This window comes from Diadema antillarum, unplaced genomic scaffold, assembly GCF_040938485.1.
Source record: "Diadema antillarum isolate AM-2024a unplaced genomic scaffold, OU_Dant_1.0 seq00000124_RagTag, whole genome shotgun sequence".
NCBI classification, from domain to species: Eukaryota; Metazoa; Echinodermata; class Echinoidea; order Diadematoida; family Diadematidae; genus Diadema; species Diadema antillarum.
The window spans coordinates 492,652-510,209 of NW_027271204.1; the positions used below are offsets into that span (position 1 = coordinate 492,652).

The 17,558-nt window shown below is 39.3% G+C and overlaps 1 protein-coding gene across 1 annotated transcript; it reads left to right on the forward strand.

Moving 5' to 3' along the window:
* Positions 1–306: 306 nt before the first annotated feature.
* On the forward strand, positions 307–16,364 carry LOC139727271 (uncharacterized). The gene is made up of 5 exons (XM_071638227.1): positions 307–1,921; positions 2,319–2,562; positions 10,322–10,420; positions 11,567–11,658; positions 16,068–16,364. The coding sequence occupies exons 1-5, from the start codon at positions 368–370 to the stop codon at positions 16,362–16,364; spliced, it is 2,286 nt and encodes a 761-aa protein (XP_071494328.1). The 5' UTR covers positions 307–367.
* Positions 16,365–17,558: the final 1,194 nt, after the last annotated feature.

Consider the following 17,558-nt stretch of genomic DNA (forward strand, 5'->3'; position numbering starts at 1 on the left):
GTACCTTTAAAGATGAACACATTGAGGATGATTACTTTACAGTTGTCTTTTTGAAATGGCTTTATACATAGTGTTGGTCTTTAGTCGCTCATTCTTCGAACGAAAGTTGTCCGTCGTGATCATTCATTCAACAAGATATCCCGATGTATTGTTACACAACTTCACAATGTCATGCAGTACCTTTAGAATGTGATAGCTCTCGGCCTTAGTTGGTAACATACGTATCTAGCCAACCAGGTTTTCGACCCAAACCAATAGCTAGTTTTATCATGTGAGATTGCTGTTTATCTCTGATTTCAGGATGGCCGTATGGCTGACGGAATGGTACACTTCTGCAGACAATGTTACTCAGTGGTAAGAGGGCAAGATGCATAACCCGGAGGTTCAGCTCCGTCCGGAGTCCAAGCGATCGAATGTCTCCGACAGCCGGAGGAACAGCATCTTCACTCTCGCCTTCGAGGAGCCGGATGGGTGCCTCCCGCAGCTCTTCGCCTGTCGGCAGAACTTGGCTTCCGAGCGCGGGAAGCGCCTGCAGACGGTGCGCATCTGGTTCCTGTGCTCGGTTTCGCTGGTCGCCATTTTGGTGGTGGCCACCGTGGACATGCAGCATTACACGAACGAGGAGTTCACGTGGAGGGAAACTCGGAAGGCGCTGTCCGACTGGCAATGCATCGATCCCATTATTCACTACCTGAGCATAGAGGGCGCTCTGGACGCCCATCTCAGGGCTGTCATCCACAGCGCGAAGAGAAATGGATCTTTCACATCGCCTGCGACATCTTTGGTGGAATCGCAGCAAAACTTAACTATGCATCAAAACACTTCATCGTCACCTGATCAAGGGAACGTGTCACGTGATGCCTCGACACACTATGCACATCAAACAACCACATCTTCTCCTACACCTTCATCATCAACTTTGGTCTCGTTTTCGACAAGACTTTCTACACTTGCATTCCAGCAGGTTTCCTTGCATTACAACAACACCAATCTAGCTCTGAGGGATCCTTGCTTTGAGACTCTAAAAGCCGAATTGTCGAACTCAAGTGAGTCAAGTTTATATATTTCCGAGGACATCCATGGCACGCTTGTGCGTTATCGGAATGAACTCTCAGTGTCCGACGTACCCTCAGAACTGGGATCTAATATCTATGAAACCTTAATAAAGGCTCTTCAGGCTGTGAGTCCAACGAAGCACACCCCACTGGGATACGCTGCCTTAATGAAAGCCAGGGGATTCCTGGCAGGCGAAATGACTCTTGCCTCACAGTGCTTCGGTTATTTTGAAAATATTCCGGAAAGCACGTGGGATGCATTAGCCTCGTATCAAGCGAACAGTGATTCATTTTTAGCTTTCGCAGCTGAAGTAGACGACGCTATCGAGAGTAGGGTCGCGGAGAGTATTTTCCTAGCGGATATTTTTTCAGGTAGTTTGGATAGCAGTAGACAAGAAATTCGAAACTCATGCAGAACGAACATTCCGCCAATAAATGGCACCTTCAGTACTTATTTCAACACCATGACTCAGCTCCTCACCGAACTCAAGCTCATCAGCGATGACACATTAAGGATATTGTCAGAGGCTGCAGCCTCGAAGTTGGACTCGATTCGGGTGCGACTGGCCATCGAGATTGTCGCTACCCTGTGCGTCGTCAGCTTCTTTCCACTCGTTCTCAACGCGGTGGGCAATATGACGGGCTGGATCCACGACTACGCCCACCGCCTGAGGGAGAGGACCAATGAGCTGAAGCAGGAGAAGAAGATGACGGAGAGCCTGCTCTACCAGCTCCTACCGCGCAAGGTTGCCAATCAGATTCGAGCTCGTCAGCAGGTGTGCGCGGAGAGCTTCGACGCCGTCACCATCTTCTTCTCCGACATCGTGGGCTTCACGAGGATCTCGGCTCATATAACACCTATACAGGTACACTATAAGTCGTAGAGAAGCAGCCGTAATATACTAAAGTCGTTATGAAGCTTTATCTCAACGCCCTGAGCATCAGAGAAGCTGGTTAGGGTTTCTCTTTTTGTCACATGCCGCAGCAAACATGATAGGACATATTCCTGACATGTGATATTTTCGAAAACAAAATCAGACTTTTCTACAGGTCTTCCTGGGAAAAAAGCATAGGATTTCATCAATCAAACATTTATACATTCCCACGTCTATATAAGTATCGAATCAAAGAAAAACAAGGAAAAGGAAACAAATATATAGACATCAGAGTCAGTCTTAGTGGCAGTAGGAGACACAGCTATGGTCCAATGCAATGATTTCCCACAATGCAGTGTAGCATTCTTGTTTGTTTGTTTTTTGCCAGGTGGTGGCTATGCTGAACGACCTCTATTCGTGCTTCGACAGCCGCATCGATGTCTACGACGTGTACAAAGTCGAGACAATTGGTGACGCCTACATGGTGGCCAGCGGATGTCCGGAGAAAAACGGCGACAAGCACGTCACCGAGATCGCAACCATGGCCATCGACCTCCGCAGCGCCGTCAAACAGGTCACCGTCCCGCATGCCCCGACCACGAAGCTCCAAGTTAGGATAGGTATTCATACGGGTAAGGAAACTCAAAGAAACGAAACTAACTTTCCCTTTTAAAGTTTAATTTCACACTACGCTCAACTTTGTTTAACAACGAAGAGAGCGAAGCATCATGGTGGAGGTATCGTTAAAAAAAAAAAATCTCATCTGAGATATGAAAGTCAGGAAAAGAATTCAAAAGTTGAATATTTCCGTCACATGTGCCAATTTAGGAGGTGAGGAGGTCACAAACCAACCGAAAAGCCTTCAGAATATCTGTAGATAATTCGTCTTTAAAATAACAGCATTTCGATCCTGGCAGGTACAATCAGAAGTGATGATTGTCTCAGTAGAATTTTACGTCGGAAGTTAAGACCAGCATCAGAAAAATAAGCAGTGTTAGTGTCAGACAGTGTCAGGATTGTCTTTGAGCCCGCGTCACTATTTTTGCCTTTGCAATCTCCATTATGATAATAACGGTATCGTCCTTGTTACACAACTACTGCAACTAGAGAAAATGATACTGTCACGTACCGATATCAATAATTACGCTGATAACGATGATTATCGTCTTTATTGGTCTCATTATGAGGATCATTAGTATCATTATCAGCGTCATATCAAAAATAATCACAGACATGACCAGTGTGCCTCAGCATTCAGTATTCGAAATTTGGCTAGAACGCAGAAGGCTTAGAAACGGTTTCTGCTACCTTTAACTAATAGCCTATCAAAATGTAAAAAGTCCGGCAGGGTTATCGAACTGTAACCATAACTAAACTAATACATTAAGGGAAGGAAGGGGCGGTGATAATAATAGCTTCCTGGTAACATCGTCATTGTTCCGTATCTTTGATTTGACACTATACATCCTATGCACTTTTTACTATTGTATTTTCACTGACTGACCGAACTGAGCAAGACCATAACAGCAAGAATGCACAATGACCTTCCAAGTCAGAGGTTCATTGCCGGATAATGGCTCTCTGAAAAATGTACAATTATTGTCGACAAGAGAAGTCAAAGGAATGTCAGGATGAATTCACACGGTCTCTGTAAGGTTCTATCGTTCTATTCTGACTATAGCCAACGGGAGAAATTGAGGGTCGGAAGCTGAGGGTAACATTCAGTCATACGACCCACGAGCGCGACACTAGGCAATAAAGGCGCTGCATGTGTCCGACACTATAGGCAGACAAGACTCACGAGACCGGAATTAGGCAAAGAAGGTCCATAAGTCCGACACTAGGCAAATAAGGCCCACTAGTCCGACACTAGCAGACTAGGTAAACAAATACAAAATCATAAGAGAAATCGTAAAACACGCAAAAAACAAGCCCCTTATACCGCAGACAGACAGATAGAAAAAAGACACACACACAGACACCCACACACACACACAACCGCACACACTATTTCACACTACAAGACACTAACACACCTACACAGTCACATTTTGTTTTGTATTGCGCCGAAGAGATGTTATGTACAGAGGAGATAACGATCATTCTCATTTGTCGTTCGAGAATGGAATAAGGTGACGATCCTCTGATGGTCGGCTGATTGAGGTTAATTAAGGTCAGCTCTCGTGGTAGCGGGCAAGGAAGAACGAAAAACAATGCGGGCATTACACTAAACTGAGTGCAATGAAACAAGAAATCAAAAACACAAAATGCTGTGAAGATATATGTGTGTATTATACATAATATAATTCTTACATAGATAGGTAGATATAGATATATCACAGATGAAGATGTAATAACCACACATACAAATACTTATACACATACATAATATGCGTGCATAATGTCTCTTATAGGAGTGTGTTTGCTGGCAAGGCGGCAGCGGTTGAAGAGCTTATGAGTTTTTGATACATACTTTAAGAAAGTTATATCTTGTATATATTTAGTTTTGTATATGTTTATGATATACACATATACGTATTATGTAGAAAGAGAGAGAGAAAGAGAGAGAGAGATAGGGAAACGTCATGTACATATTATGAGGAGATAATGATCATTCTCATTTTTCATTCTCATTTTATCTCTGGTTCAGTTGTTTTAGAATTCATCACCACACGATTGAAAAGAAATGTTAGCAGTAGCTATGTGACATTCGACACTACCATGCATGTCCTTATGATTTGGTCGTGAATGCCAGCATGCGCCTCCTACCGGCCATTCATTGACAACTCCCCTTTCCGACGCATGGCAAGTGAATGTATCGATGCGCATCCTCCCAATTTACACAAATCTACATCTCAAGTTGTCTCCCTTTTCGTTACGATATCATGCCTTCTGGTACTGTTACGTTTTGTCTGTGACAAAACAAAACAAAAAAAAAATCAAAAGAAAGAAAGAAAGAAGTATCAATTTACTTCTCAACTGTGTGTATATGGAAGGGCAAGGTGTCAAAATTCCGGTACCTTCCGACTGCAATTAGGTTGTGATGGCTGAGGTAGATTCGTTTTCAAACACAATGACGCTTCATTCATTCATCGCAAAGAGCACGGTGAAGTGGTCCCGCCTTACATCCAGTTGGACTAAATGGAAGAAATGAAACAAACAAATAAACAAACAAACAAACAAATAAAACAAACAAACATAATGACCGTACAGGCATATGGTATTACGCGAGAAAACACTGATGTTGGTAAATGAGCAAAGATTACTTCTTTTCATGCCAGTGTAATTATGATCACTCTGTTTTGTCGGGGTTTTTTTTGTTTATGAAAAGTACTATTCAAATCAGGCGTTTATTCACTTATTCATTTTTGTTGAATTCCCGAGTGCATAGTTCTTGTATATTCTTATATTCTTATATATTCTTATATTCTTATATTCTTATATTCTTATATTCTTATATATTCTTATATATTCCGAGATTCACGCATGCGTGGATGTTAAGGTTTACATAACAGAGACAAACAAATGAAAAGAAGAAGAAGAAGAAGAAAGAGAGAGAGAGAGAGAGAGAGCAAGTAAAGAGAGTGACAGAGCGCGACACGTCTGTAGTCATTGTTTGGGAACCTACAGCTTGACAGACTGATCCAGATTAATAATATCAACCTTGATTTTCCACGTATCATTACGACTCTGAGTCAAAGTCTACGCTAATACATTAATCTCAACATATTGCTCAAGGTGCCTTCAAATAAGTACACGATTCGACAACACTTTATCTCATTACTGCATGTTGTTTGTACGAGATTGCTGCAAAATATGACCTGCCTTCCTTGTTGTTTTTTTCTTTTTGTATGCATCATGCCCACCACTTCTGATTAATAAATTAATAGTAAAAGAAAAAACACATTACAAAACCTAGAAAAATCATTTGCATGTGGTAACTAAGCAAAATATTTATTCGCTACATAGTTTTCCGAAGGACATATCTATTTACGGTCATTAGGATTATTCTTTGCTGAAACAGCGTTAGGCATTAGACACGTAATAGCGCTGCAAGTCGTTAGCTTGTTATTGTGACTTCTTTCTTACTCGCAGTGTTTTCTTTTTCCTTTCTTGCGTCATAGGTGAACTGTTAATATTCTGGGCAGGAATCTCTGGCTCGCATTGTTCGCAACAAAAGAGCTATTTTTTTTTTTTTTTTTTGGAGGGGGAGGGGGACTTGGGATTGCAGCCCCTCCCCCTCCTCTCCAATATATTGAGAAAAAAAAATACATCAAAAAATCGAAACACTATTATATCACCAAACCCACTTTTTTCGAAGGTTTCGTTCTTTACATTCCCTGTCCAAGCGCGGAGGCGGGGATGGGGGGGGGGGGGGCAGTGGAAACCAATGACCCGTATTCTCCCCCCCCCCACCTCCCCCACCTTAAAAAAAAAGTGTTCCGAGGCCCTTGCTCTTTCTCGAGAATAGTAAAGTATATAGGCCTAAGTCTCTTCACAATCCTTTTTTTTTCTTTCGACTGTTCAAGTATTAGTTATGGATTCCTTCACCATTCCTTGTTGGATGACGTATTCACACCAGACAACTAAAGCCTAATGCACGACAATCAAGAGTTGATCTTAATGAATTTAGGAGCCTTGATGCAAATTATAAATACACATACATTTGAACTGTCTGATGATGCAGAATCTTTATTGAAGAAATATATAAGTATTCAACGAGACAAAGAAAGATGAACATGTACCTTACTGGCAACTAAAGTACGCATATCGCTAAACATTTTCACCTGTGATTAAATCAGTAAATAAATTACGATAAACTCCCGAAATGTACACATTCAAACAAAAGCTAGCCAGTCCATTTGGTCATTTCTCACTTTCCTAGTTTTCTAGCTGCTAACTAGTACACATATTATTCTATACTCATTGCTATCTTCACGACGTTTTTGTCGTGTTTTTTTTTCTTTTAATTTGTTCTGTTGTTTTTTGCCTTTGATTTTGTATTTTGTATTCTTTGGGTGTTTTTATGTTCATTTTTTGTATTTTTTTTATTACAAAATTCTCTCATGTGAGCTGATGTCTGAACGGCTAGTCCAGGTGTACTTACCTGCGTGAAGTGTGTATGCCTGTATGTTTGTGTCAACCTCTTTCATGGGGACTTATCGGTACCCCAACGAATATTTTCTTTTCTGTAGATTTCACACAGATTATTTCAACTGGAATATGAAGTCCTTGCGACAACAGACAAGCGATACAAAGGGTTGTCAGTTTTTCTTATATTTCTTTTTTAATCTGTAGATATATGTGACTAATTGGATTTGTTGGAAACTTGATAAAGGAATTAATTTACAGAAAAAAAATGCCCACCCAAATACAATAAAAATCCACAAAAGAACGAAAACAAAGAGGTAGAATTAGGTATGGACGTGATTCCACTGTGCAAAATACTGCCAGAGAGCAAGAGTGTGCTGCATTTCTCATCTTTTCGTGGTTCAGATGACTGATTTGTAGCTTTAATGACATCAAGACCGTCAGGGAAAAGGTAAGGGAGAAAAGGCGGCCTTATGTCTTAGTAAAGGATCAAAATTATGTCGCTAATCAAATAAAAAGTGTGGTCAGGCATTTCAGCCGAGAGAGTGAAAACGTATTAATGCAACTTTTCCCAATTAGACACCAACTTCCCGATTATCAGTTCCCGCTCGTACAAAGTTTTTCTTTCTTTCTTTTTTGTAGCTGCTGAAGAAAAGCGTGTCCATATCTTGGAGACGTATGGTAAATTTCATTTTTTTTTTTACAGCAATACATTGTGTGCTGTTCGCGTCACAGTGCTCATCAACCCAATTAACATTATTAACAGAAGAAAATTTGAGCGATGTACGTGTCCCACGGGGACAAGATATGAAAATTAGTGATCTGGTATACCGCTCTGTATGAATTATAATCATCTGGATGCGATGTTTGGGTACTGTTCGGCCAAAAAAAAATAATGTAATATTATTGTATGTGGGTGTGTGAGTATGTATGTGTGCGTGTGTGCGTTTGTGTGTGTGCGTGTGTGTGCGAGAACGTGTGCGCACGTGTCTAATATGTAATGGCATAGGAATTCGCAAATTCGCAAATTCGCAAACGAGAAATTTTAACTTGCTCGAGAGCTTGGCAAACTCTGTATGCTTTCCCCATCGTTGTATAGCTCCAGAGTCTTTGTAATATCTGCTTTGGAAAAGAAGCGAGTCTGACGTCCTGTTAAGTGAAAAAAAGAAGAAATGTTGCAGTTATCTTTCATTCTCATTTTCCATAGTCCTCTTTCTAGCATCTTGGTTCAAGTTGTTGTTAAAGGGGATGGCTAGTAACTGATCAGTGGGAATCGGGGGAATGCTGAAGGATGATTGTTCCAATCCTTGTGGGATTTATTTAAGAGTACATTATACAAAAATTAATGTACATCACTTTATTGTTGTGTGAAAATTATTTGCTTCAGAATGGTCTCATATTCAAGTAATGTGCAGTTTAATGTTTCCAGGTTAGCATGCCTGTATTAAACAGTGACGGGGCATTAAAACTGCACATTGCTTGAATATGAGACCATTCCGAAGCAAATGATTTCACACAACAATAGATGTATAATGTACTCTTTAAATGAATCCCATAAGGATTCTAACAATCATCCCCCAACATTCCAACTGATTCCCACTGATCAGTTACTAGCCATCCCCTTTAAAGCATCAGAAGTCTCTTTGTTTTTTTACCTTTCTGTTTCCATTTCTCTCCCTTTCTCTCTCTCTTTTTCTCAGTCAGAGGTCTATCTATCCATTGATAATAGTTATAAATGTCGATATCACAAGTTTCGTATTGATGATAATAGTTGCTCTGATATCATTATCAATTTGAAAAACATTAGCTCTTTCTGCAGCTGTTCTGCTTGGTCGAAGTCGAGACCCTTCTGCTATATACACCGTTAAGGTCTAACACAAATATAATCCCTAACGATGTGTCCACTTCTGTCACTACAGGAGAGATAAAGCGTGAACGGAAAGACGTGAATTAACCCGTTGAGTACGTGCTGATTTTCTTACAACACGCCCTTCCCATAGACACATGCATGGCCTGTATACTCGGGACTCGTCCTCAGCGGGTTAAGAGTATGTTGTCACGTAATGATGCAGAAGTACATTTCAATGTACAGATAAGCACAAGCTGACAAATTCGGGGGAAAACATTTCCCACAAACGTTCTTCTCACTTGTTTTTATGAGCAGAAAGAGACGCTTTAATACATTTTGTGTCATTTTTTATTCGGGACTGCAATGAACAATATGCACTTTTTAGCAATCCCTTCCATTTTTCACTAAATCTACCCATTACCTCATACAACGTTAATTAATACTTCATGACTATGATCGGATGCTTATTGCATAACAATTCACGGCCTGATGTGAATAATCATTTGGAATGTTGTGTGTTCATACAATTACGCTGTGTTTACGATTGAATGAATTTGTTTGTTGGTAATGAAACTTAATGAAAGGAAATTAAAAAAATGAAATGAACAAAACTGCGAGCAATAAAAAGAAGGTATGAAATGATGAAGGCGTCATGGTGGTAACGATGCAGCATTTTATCTGGATCGAAATTAGCTGGGCCGTTGTGTCTTTACGATAAGTTTAAATGGATCATAGAGAGAACTAGGTAATAATTATATAATATTGGATGCCATTGAGGTTCATACAAGGAAATATTGGACGAGCTATGCACAAATTGAACGAGTCGAAGATGAGTCCAATATTTTGCTTAGCGAGTGCAATATTTCCTTGTATTGACCGAAAATAGGACACCCAATATTATCATTATTATCCTACAGAGGATTTTAGCAAAGAATATTATCACTTACCCTTTGGTCTCCTACTGTACTTGATCGTGACATGAGGTATGGTACACTCTTCAGTGCAAGTTAATCCACTTCATTCCCAGATAAAACAGTGATCTATGTATTTTGATGTACATTCCAAAGGAAAGTTAGATCAACGTCGAAGTAGGCCAAAACAAATCTTCTGTTCTTGGAACAAGTCTAGTAACACAATATAAACACAGAATTTTAGAAAAAAACCCGATATTTAAGTTATTTCGTGATTGACCAATCACGGACGTTTTTACGTCATATTTCGGATCATCTCGTATATCTCAACCAATCACGGTGCAGTTGGGGGAATCCCTCTCTTGCCGTCCAATATCTTAAATATTGTTCGCCTCGGCAAAAAATATTGGTCGAGTTCAACAACTTTCTAAGTGGGTCGGAGGTTATGAGGTGCGTCGACAAAATAACACTTGTATTTGGGCTCTAAAAATCCGCTGTATGGATAACAATATGTGATGTATGTTTGCTTCTCTGATGCAGGCCCGTGTGTAGCAGGCGTGGTTGGTATAAAGATGCCGCGATACTGTCTCTTTGGCGATACGGTGAACACTGCGTCCAGGATGGAATCCAATGGACTCCGTAAGTAGCCAGTCGTTAATAGCAAATGCTCAGTAATGGTCGAAGTCAAGTATCGATATCATCGATAGGCCAAGCTCCGATATCAAATCGCAAAGGTGAAATCGAGTAAAGTTCGTGAGTTTGCAGCTTAAAATACGCGTCATGGCCACAAAACGTGCACACAATCTTTCTCCTCCTCTAGTGTTTGTCCTCTGATAGGGAGAAAAAAAAATGGAACAAGAATGTGTCAGGTGCTATAGATTTACTCATTGACATTAAAAGATGGATCGCATATGAAGAAACCAATAATTAGTATTCATTATCATTTTATGTTTGATGTGCATTCATACATGACTACATTGCTACAATTATATATATATATATATATATATATATATATATATATATATATATATATATATATAAAGAGAAGGGGAGGTGGAAGAATTAAAAGAGTGAATGAGAAAAATGTAGGGATAGATTCTACATTTACTAGATAAGAACTGTTTCATCTCTGGCATACTTTTTTTTTTGTTCACGTCTCGTGTATGATAGTGCGCCTAGGGTTGTAATAGCTCACATTAGTTAAGGACCTGGAGATGGTTTAAAGGAGACCTCCGGATGATTTTCATATTTTTACATTTGAGCAACAACGAATTAGTTATACTAAGGACAGAGTTTCAGAATTTATGATAATTGGGATGAAGAATAAGAATATATTCGATATTTATAACAAATTGCAATGGACAAGGATGATGATATGGCAGGGTCACTATGGGAATGCATGAGTTGGAGCTCAAGGAAGCAGCGCAAAAGAAGAAGGCATGGATAGATTATACACAGGTGAACTCTCAAGCAAGCATTGTATTGTCATGGAATAACACTACTACATTTCTGAAATATGTGAGCCTCCTATGTCATCATCCTTGTTCAGTGTAATTTATTTCAGGTTTTTCAAAGCATTGCTTTTCTGCTCAAGAACCACAATTAATTCCACAAATGTATACATGGAGTTGTTAATTTATGTAGTACACGATGTGAAATAATCAAAAATCTTCTGGAATGTCCCTTTAATCTCAAAAGGTCTCTCATTCTGAGTTCTCTCTCTTTCTCACACTCTCTCCCTCTCTACCCCCCCCCCCCGCCCCCATCATAATCGGCTTACAGCCAATAAGATTCACATAAGTGAGACCACTTACCAGGCCCTCTCGTCGGATGAGACCTACGTATTGGAGAAGCGCGGGGAGGTCCAAATCAAGGTTAGTATGCCGAAAAACGAAGGCAATCTGAATCGTGAGATAACAACCATTCGCCGACTTCCCCCATCGAAAACGCTAAGTCTTTTGCAATGAGGTGAACTACTTAATAGGCACGCTTCATGGAGTAAGTAGTTCAAGGTGAAATTATGCGCATATATTTCTCTCCCTCCACGTCTATCTCTCCCTCTCCTCTTGTCTTTATCTCTCTATATTTTTCATCATATAATATATATGTATATTATATAATATTATATGTAGAGAGAAAGAGAGATTATGAGATATATACATATATATATATTATATATACGTATATATATATAAGAATATATACGTATATATATATAAGAAATACCACAGAATTATATATATACTTGTACCTATTGTAATGTCTGTGTGTGCGTGTGTAGATAGATATGATTCTAGCTATAGATATAGATATGATAGATATCTTTCTGTCTGTATGTCTCTCTGCATGTTTGTCCATATATCTGTCTATGTAGCTATAAACACGCTCACGTGATTGTTTGCAAACATGAATGTGCTACAATATGATTGGCCATCCTTTTGGATAGTGCGAAAAGCACGTATCATACTTCAGGTCGGATAAATCAGTGTATTATGTTGCATTTCAATTTTCAGTGCTTCCTTGGGCAGCAAAACCTCAGTTGAATGATTATCCATACATCCGTTATACTTCCTATTATACCACTATTAACACTACTGTTTTAATCATTGATGCAGTTTTTTGTAAGTGCATAATCTACACTATCAACTACCTCATGTTGAAGCGTGCTTAATGAGTATGCCAATTTTCCAAATACACGAATCTGATAATGTCCTCAATGATGTTTGTAGACCTTACTATGTTAACATGGGTATCTAGATATTTTGTACAGGGATAGTGAGAGTATACCAGTGCACCCTCAATAGCATTTGAACTTTCAAGCCACCCCCCCCCCCCCTCCCCGAAATATAACAATTTGTGGAGTTTGGATTTTCTACGACTTTTGCAGCCGGCAACGAGTTTACTCTGGAATACGAAAAAGTTATTTACTACGTGTGTTATTATTTCAACGCTTACCGACTCCTTCATAATGTTTAAAGACTTCCATTGTTGGTTGTTCGACTCCAAATCATAAAGAAACAGACAGATCAATAAATAAACGATACATGAATAGTTAATGAATACATGGTAAAACGCAATGTTTTCCATATGAAAGGAGAATGAGAACAAGCGCAGTAAACTCAATCGTATGGCTTAATAGAGCCGCGGCACAAAAAAAAAGTTACGTGGTTGATACGTGCCATTTGTTCATCCTGGTTGATGTCGCAAGAGATACTATTTCAGCTTGGCTGCAATTTAGAAATAGACGTCCTTTTCTTTCCCTTTGCACTAAGCATGGTCTTATTCTCCTCGTGAGAAAAAAGATATTTTAGCCACAAGGCTTGTCAAGTCCGGTAGAACCGCTTCTGACACTTGAATGAACAGCACACTGAATCCCCATTGCCAGCTTGCCAGCTGCGAGTTAACTTTAAAAGAAGAAGAAGAAGAAGGAGAAGACAAATTTGAGACGAAAAAATTCCTCGTATTTTACAAAATTCACCTCGTTGTTAATGTCTATAGCATGAATTTATCATGACAAACTCTGCATATCACACGAGGTTTTCCTCATCGATAGATAGTCCGTGGGGTGCATCATATTCTCTTTATATTTTTGTTGTTGTTGTTGTTGTTTCACATAGCAAGCACGTTCACTCGTAACTAAACCGCTAATTGCCTTCGCTCCATTGCTGTGTTCTTGAAACTTTGATGATGATCGATTAATTGGTCTTTGCTAAGTTGACTGCTTCAGAATGCCATCCTCTTTCGCTATTTGCCCTCGGAGAAAAGTCGAGACATTGAAGCAATTCTTTCCGATCAGTCTAGCGCCCACACGTCTACCCTACTTTTAAAGAGAAATTCACAAACCGTATCATTTTCACATCGACTTTTAAGTGGAAAAGTGATACCAGATGAACAAAATAATACAAATGTCATTGAATTAAGAATGACAAGTAAAAACACTTTTAATCTACTCGAATGTTCATCTTATATGAATAATCATTGCATAAAAGAAATAGATATTTACAGTTCCATGTTTTTCCAAGTTCAAGCGATTCGGAAGAAGAGATGTTGTCATTAAACCGCAATATTTTCCAATTGGTCTGAATACTAATACCTGATTAGAATGTTTTCTTTTAATTCATGAAATTCTCCCGTCGAGAGGTTTTCATCGCAACTAATTGACAAATTGCCCTACATCGATGTAAATAGGCACTGAATTGATCAGTGTTTTAGTAGTAGCCAGATAAAAAAAGTCATGGGTGTACATTCTCAAGCGGGATTCGAACCTACGACCTCCTGATCACCGGAAAGGCGTCATCTCCACTAGACCACCAAGCTTTCGCTCGACAGCAAGTGTTGGTTCTAGTTCTTATAACATGCAGCGGGTACTGCGAAATTTTTCAAATTCATTAAATTCTTCCGACGAGATGTCTTCATTGCAACTGATTGTCAATCAGTTGCAATAGAACATTTTTTTTAATTAATCAATCGCTACCTTTATCGACCTCAAAATCATCTTTGTGAGGTTATGATAAGACCACAGTCATATGATGCGAAGAATGATTCTTATTGTATTTGGGGGAAACGCACCAATGGACAACAAGATTAATTCTCAAATGAGCGCAATTTTGTACAAACCGATTAGATATTCAAACTATATACATCTCTTCCATCGAGTTGTTTTTATTGCAACTGATTAACCAATTGCCCTACATCGACGTAAAGCGTCTTTGTAGGGCAATTAGTTAATCAGTTGCAACCGTAAGACAAAACGATTGCATGTTCTCAACAATTTTTGCATCGTATTGTTGTCATCTATCATCAGTGATTTTGTCCGAAATTAAATTATATAGGCCCGAAATAGATAAAACCATTAGCCATTGTTAAGGGGAAAAAGATCAATAAACTCTCCGCCTTTTTTTTTCTAATTTTAGTCAATCATCTTAAGTTTATTTCTTTGACTTTAATCCTTCTGCTCAACTTGGAGATGGCTAGAATCTTCTCCTGTCCACCCCTCCAAAGTAACGTGTGCAACTAACACCTGTCTCCTTCGTTAAATACATGTATAACCTTTTTTTTTTCAGATGATGACAAAAGTCAATCAGACCCATTGTGCAATTCCACACGAAGATAAAATTGTTGGGTTTTTTCAATCAATAAAGAAAAATTAGAAAATCCAAATGCTGGAACTTTCTTTAAAATGACAGTTATTCAAGTGTTTTTGTTTGTTTGTTTGTTTGTGATACAAGTCTCAACGAGCTTAATATGCAAATTGGCTGAACTGATAACGTCAACATTTAATCACAACTCTCGCTAGAGTTTGTGCGCAGAATTATTACAGAAATCGCGGTTTTTGGTATCTGTATATATCCCAACACCACTCTTACTCGTACTCCCTTTTTCTTAAAATTCAGAACTGCTTAATCAAGCAACAAATCAACAATTTGATTGGAAGTGTTCAATGTTTACTCCTGATGGCACTAAAAATAAATCTGGTAAAACTGGTGAAATTGTTATGAGACTGGAATCAATATATCTCATGTAATATGCAAATGTAGCTACTATCAGTACCACTGTTTCTTTAAATCAATAAGATGAGGAATTTCAAAACATTTTTCCTTCTCCCATATTTTGATCGCAAGTCGACCATGCCCTTAGTCTGATCTTATTGTATGTATCAACACCATTTTGAGTGTGGTGTTTTAAATTCAATTGACTGAATAGATTTCATTTCCACCGAAAACAAAATGCATCTTTATGCAGGCATATTACAACATATATGTAGAATAACAAAAACATCAAAGGAAATACAATATTCTTTCATGAACGATAAAATGTAATGACAAGCTATAGTACAAGTTTATAAATGGAGGAAAACAATAAAACGCTCGGCTTGTATTAAAATTCTGGACGGCTCATGAGAGGAAAAATAGACAAAAAAGAATGTACAGTTTAGTTAACGAATATACAAACAAAACAAAACAAATAATCACGAAAGAAATGAATCAAATGCAGTTTATGCAAAACAACATATACAGTCTATCTAGACTGTTTATGTGTTTGTGTGTTTCTCTGTGTGTGGAATCGCGCTTTTAAATGAAATGTCCCTTTATATATTCAACTCGACTTTAACAAAATAACAAAGTATTCTTAAATTCAGCCTCTTTCTATAATGCTCTTTCTCATTCTCCCTGAACAGCTCTGTTTGTTTCTCTCACTAATATATAATCCATTTTCTCCAACTCTCCCTCTCTCTCTCTCTCTCTCTCTCTCTCTCTCTCTCTCTCTCTCTTCCTCATCGAAGGGAAAAGGCCTAATGACCACCTATTGGTTGATCGCACGAAACGACTACGGCGAGGTCAACGATAGCGCCGTGTGCCAATGGCGACCGAAGCGGAAGAAAAGGGTTGCCTTGGACGCCAGTTCAAGAGAAGGATCGACGGCCACCGTGGAAAACTCGTCGGCCACGAACAGTGTCGCAAGCCTGCAGCCCGTGGGCGAGATCGTGAAGGGTCCCGAGCACGAGGTCAAGCGGTTGCCGCGGATCCCAGGCCAGGTTCCCGACAGCGACTCGAAGCAAAGTGGGGAGACGGAGGCCTAGGAGCCGCCATTTTGCTCACCAGCCGTCTTTATCAATGACAGTCCCGAACTACAGACGGCGCTGTTTGGCATGTTTGAGGTGGGAGCGACTCGGAGAAGCACCGTGATTGAATGTCAAAGTCCTCGACGAAGTTTGCACAGTGCTTAAATTACGCATTAATCTCTTCATTTTGTTCAAGAATAAGCTTTTCGTAAAAGTTTCTTCCGCCCTTTCAGCAATCGTTGTACATGATTGTATACTTTTGAAAGGTACATTTTTTGGTTTCCATATATTCACATCACTATCGGTTAGTACTTTCACAGTTGTTGTTTTTTTTAGCTTCTGATTCAAGTGCGATAAACACCACTTAAAAAAAAAATGACACATACAATTTTCGAGACGATGCTGTCGATAAGCTTTCCTTTTTTTCCCGATCAACAGCATACATAACGGGATTTGTTGGCACAAAAAGAGTAAGATGATACTGCTCTTGGAGCAAACAAAGCCCCGTCACTCCTCACGTCAATCCTAAATGTCCTTGGTCACCTGTTCACGAAGCGTGATGGTCAGATATAAAACATGAGGCGAGATGGATCAATCTTCTGTCCTCCATAGGACATAGAACCCTACGATTATATGAATATCCTCAATGAACCCGCATATTGATTACGATTAGCCATGCAGTCTTCAGTTTGTGAATATGAGAAGGCACGCCGGTTCGCATGGCCTATACAGCAAAATCCGGATTAACCGGACTAATGTGACTTCGGTAATTTATTAGCAGTTATGCTGTTGTCATGCATTGTAAGAAACAGGTATAATCATGCAAACATTGTCTGTTTGTTTGTTTGTTTTACCTCGGACACAGACAGAGATACAAAATGTCTATTTTGAAAGCTTAATCCTTTCTGTGACATTGTGCACAAATGTCACACATGTACCTTTGGACAGGTAATTAATGTTGCATGCAAAAGGGTACTACTTGATAGATCCCAGAATCAAGAGTAAAGTGTGGATGCGTGTTTGTGTGTGAGAGCGTGTGTGTGTGGGGGGTGGGGGAGGTGGGTGTTTGAGAGATCGTTCGAGTGAGAAACAATATACTGATCATACTGCTGAAAGAGATGATTGTCTTTCTCTTCCCACCCCCATTTAAAGATACATAACTAAAAGATGTAAATGGTGGCGAGACAGGAAAGAGAGAGAGAGAGAGAGAGA

Bases quoted from the DNA above. Each gene is read 5' to 3' on its own strand.
- LOC139727271 (XM_071638227.1), top strand. From the start codon at position 368: ATGCATAACCCGGAGGTTCAGCTCCGTCCGGAGTCCAAGCGATCGAAT. The intron at 1,922-2,318 runs GTACACTATAAG...GTTTTTTGCCAG, and splicing joins CTCATATAACACCTATACAG to GTGGTGGCTATGCTGAACGA. The intron at 10,421-11,566 runs GTAAGTAGCCAG...ATCGGCTTACAG, and splicing joins GATGGAATCCAATGGACTCC to CCAATAAGATTCACATAAGT.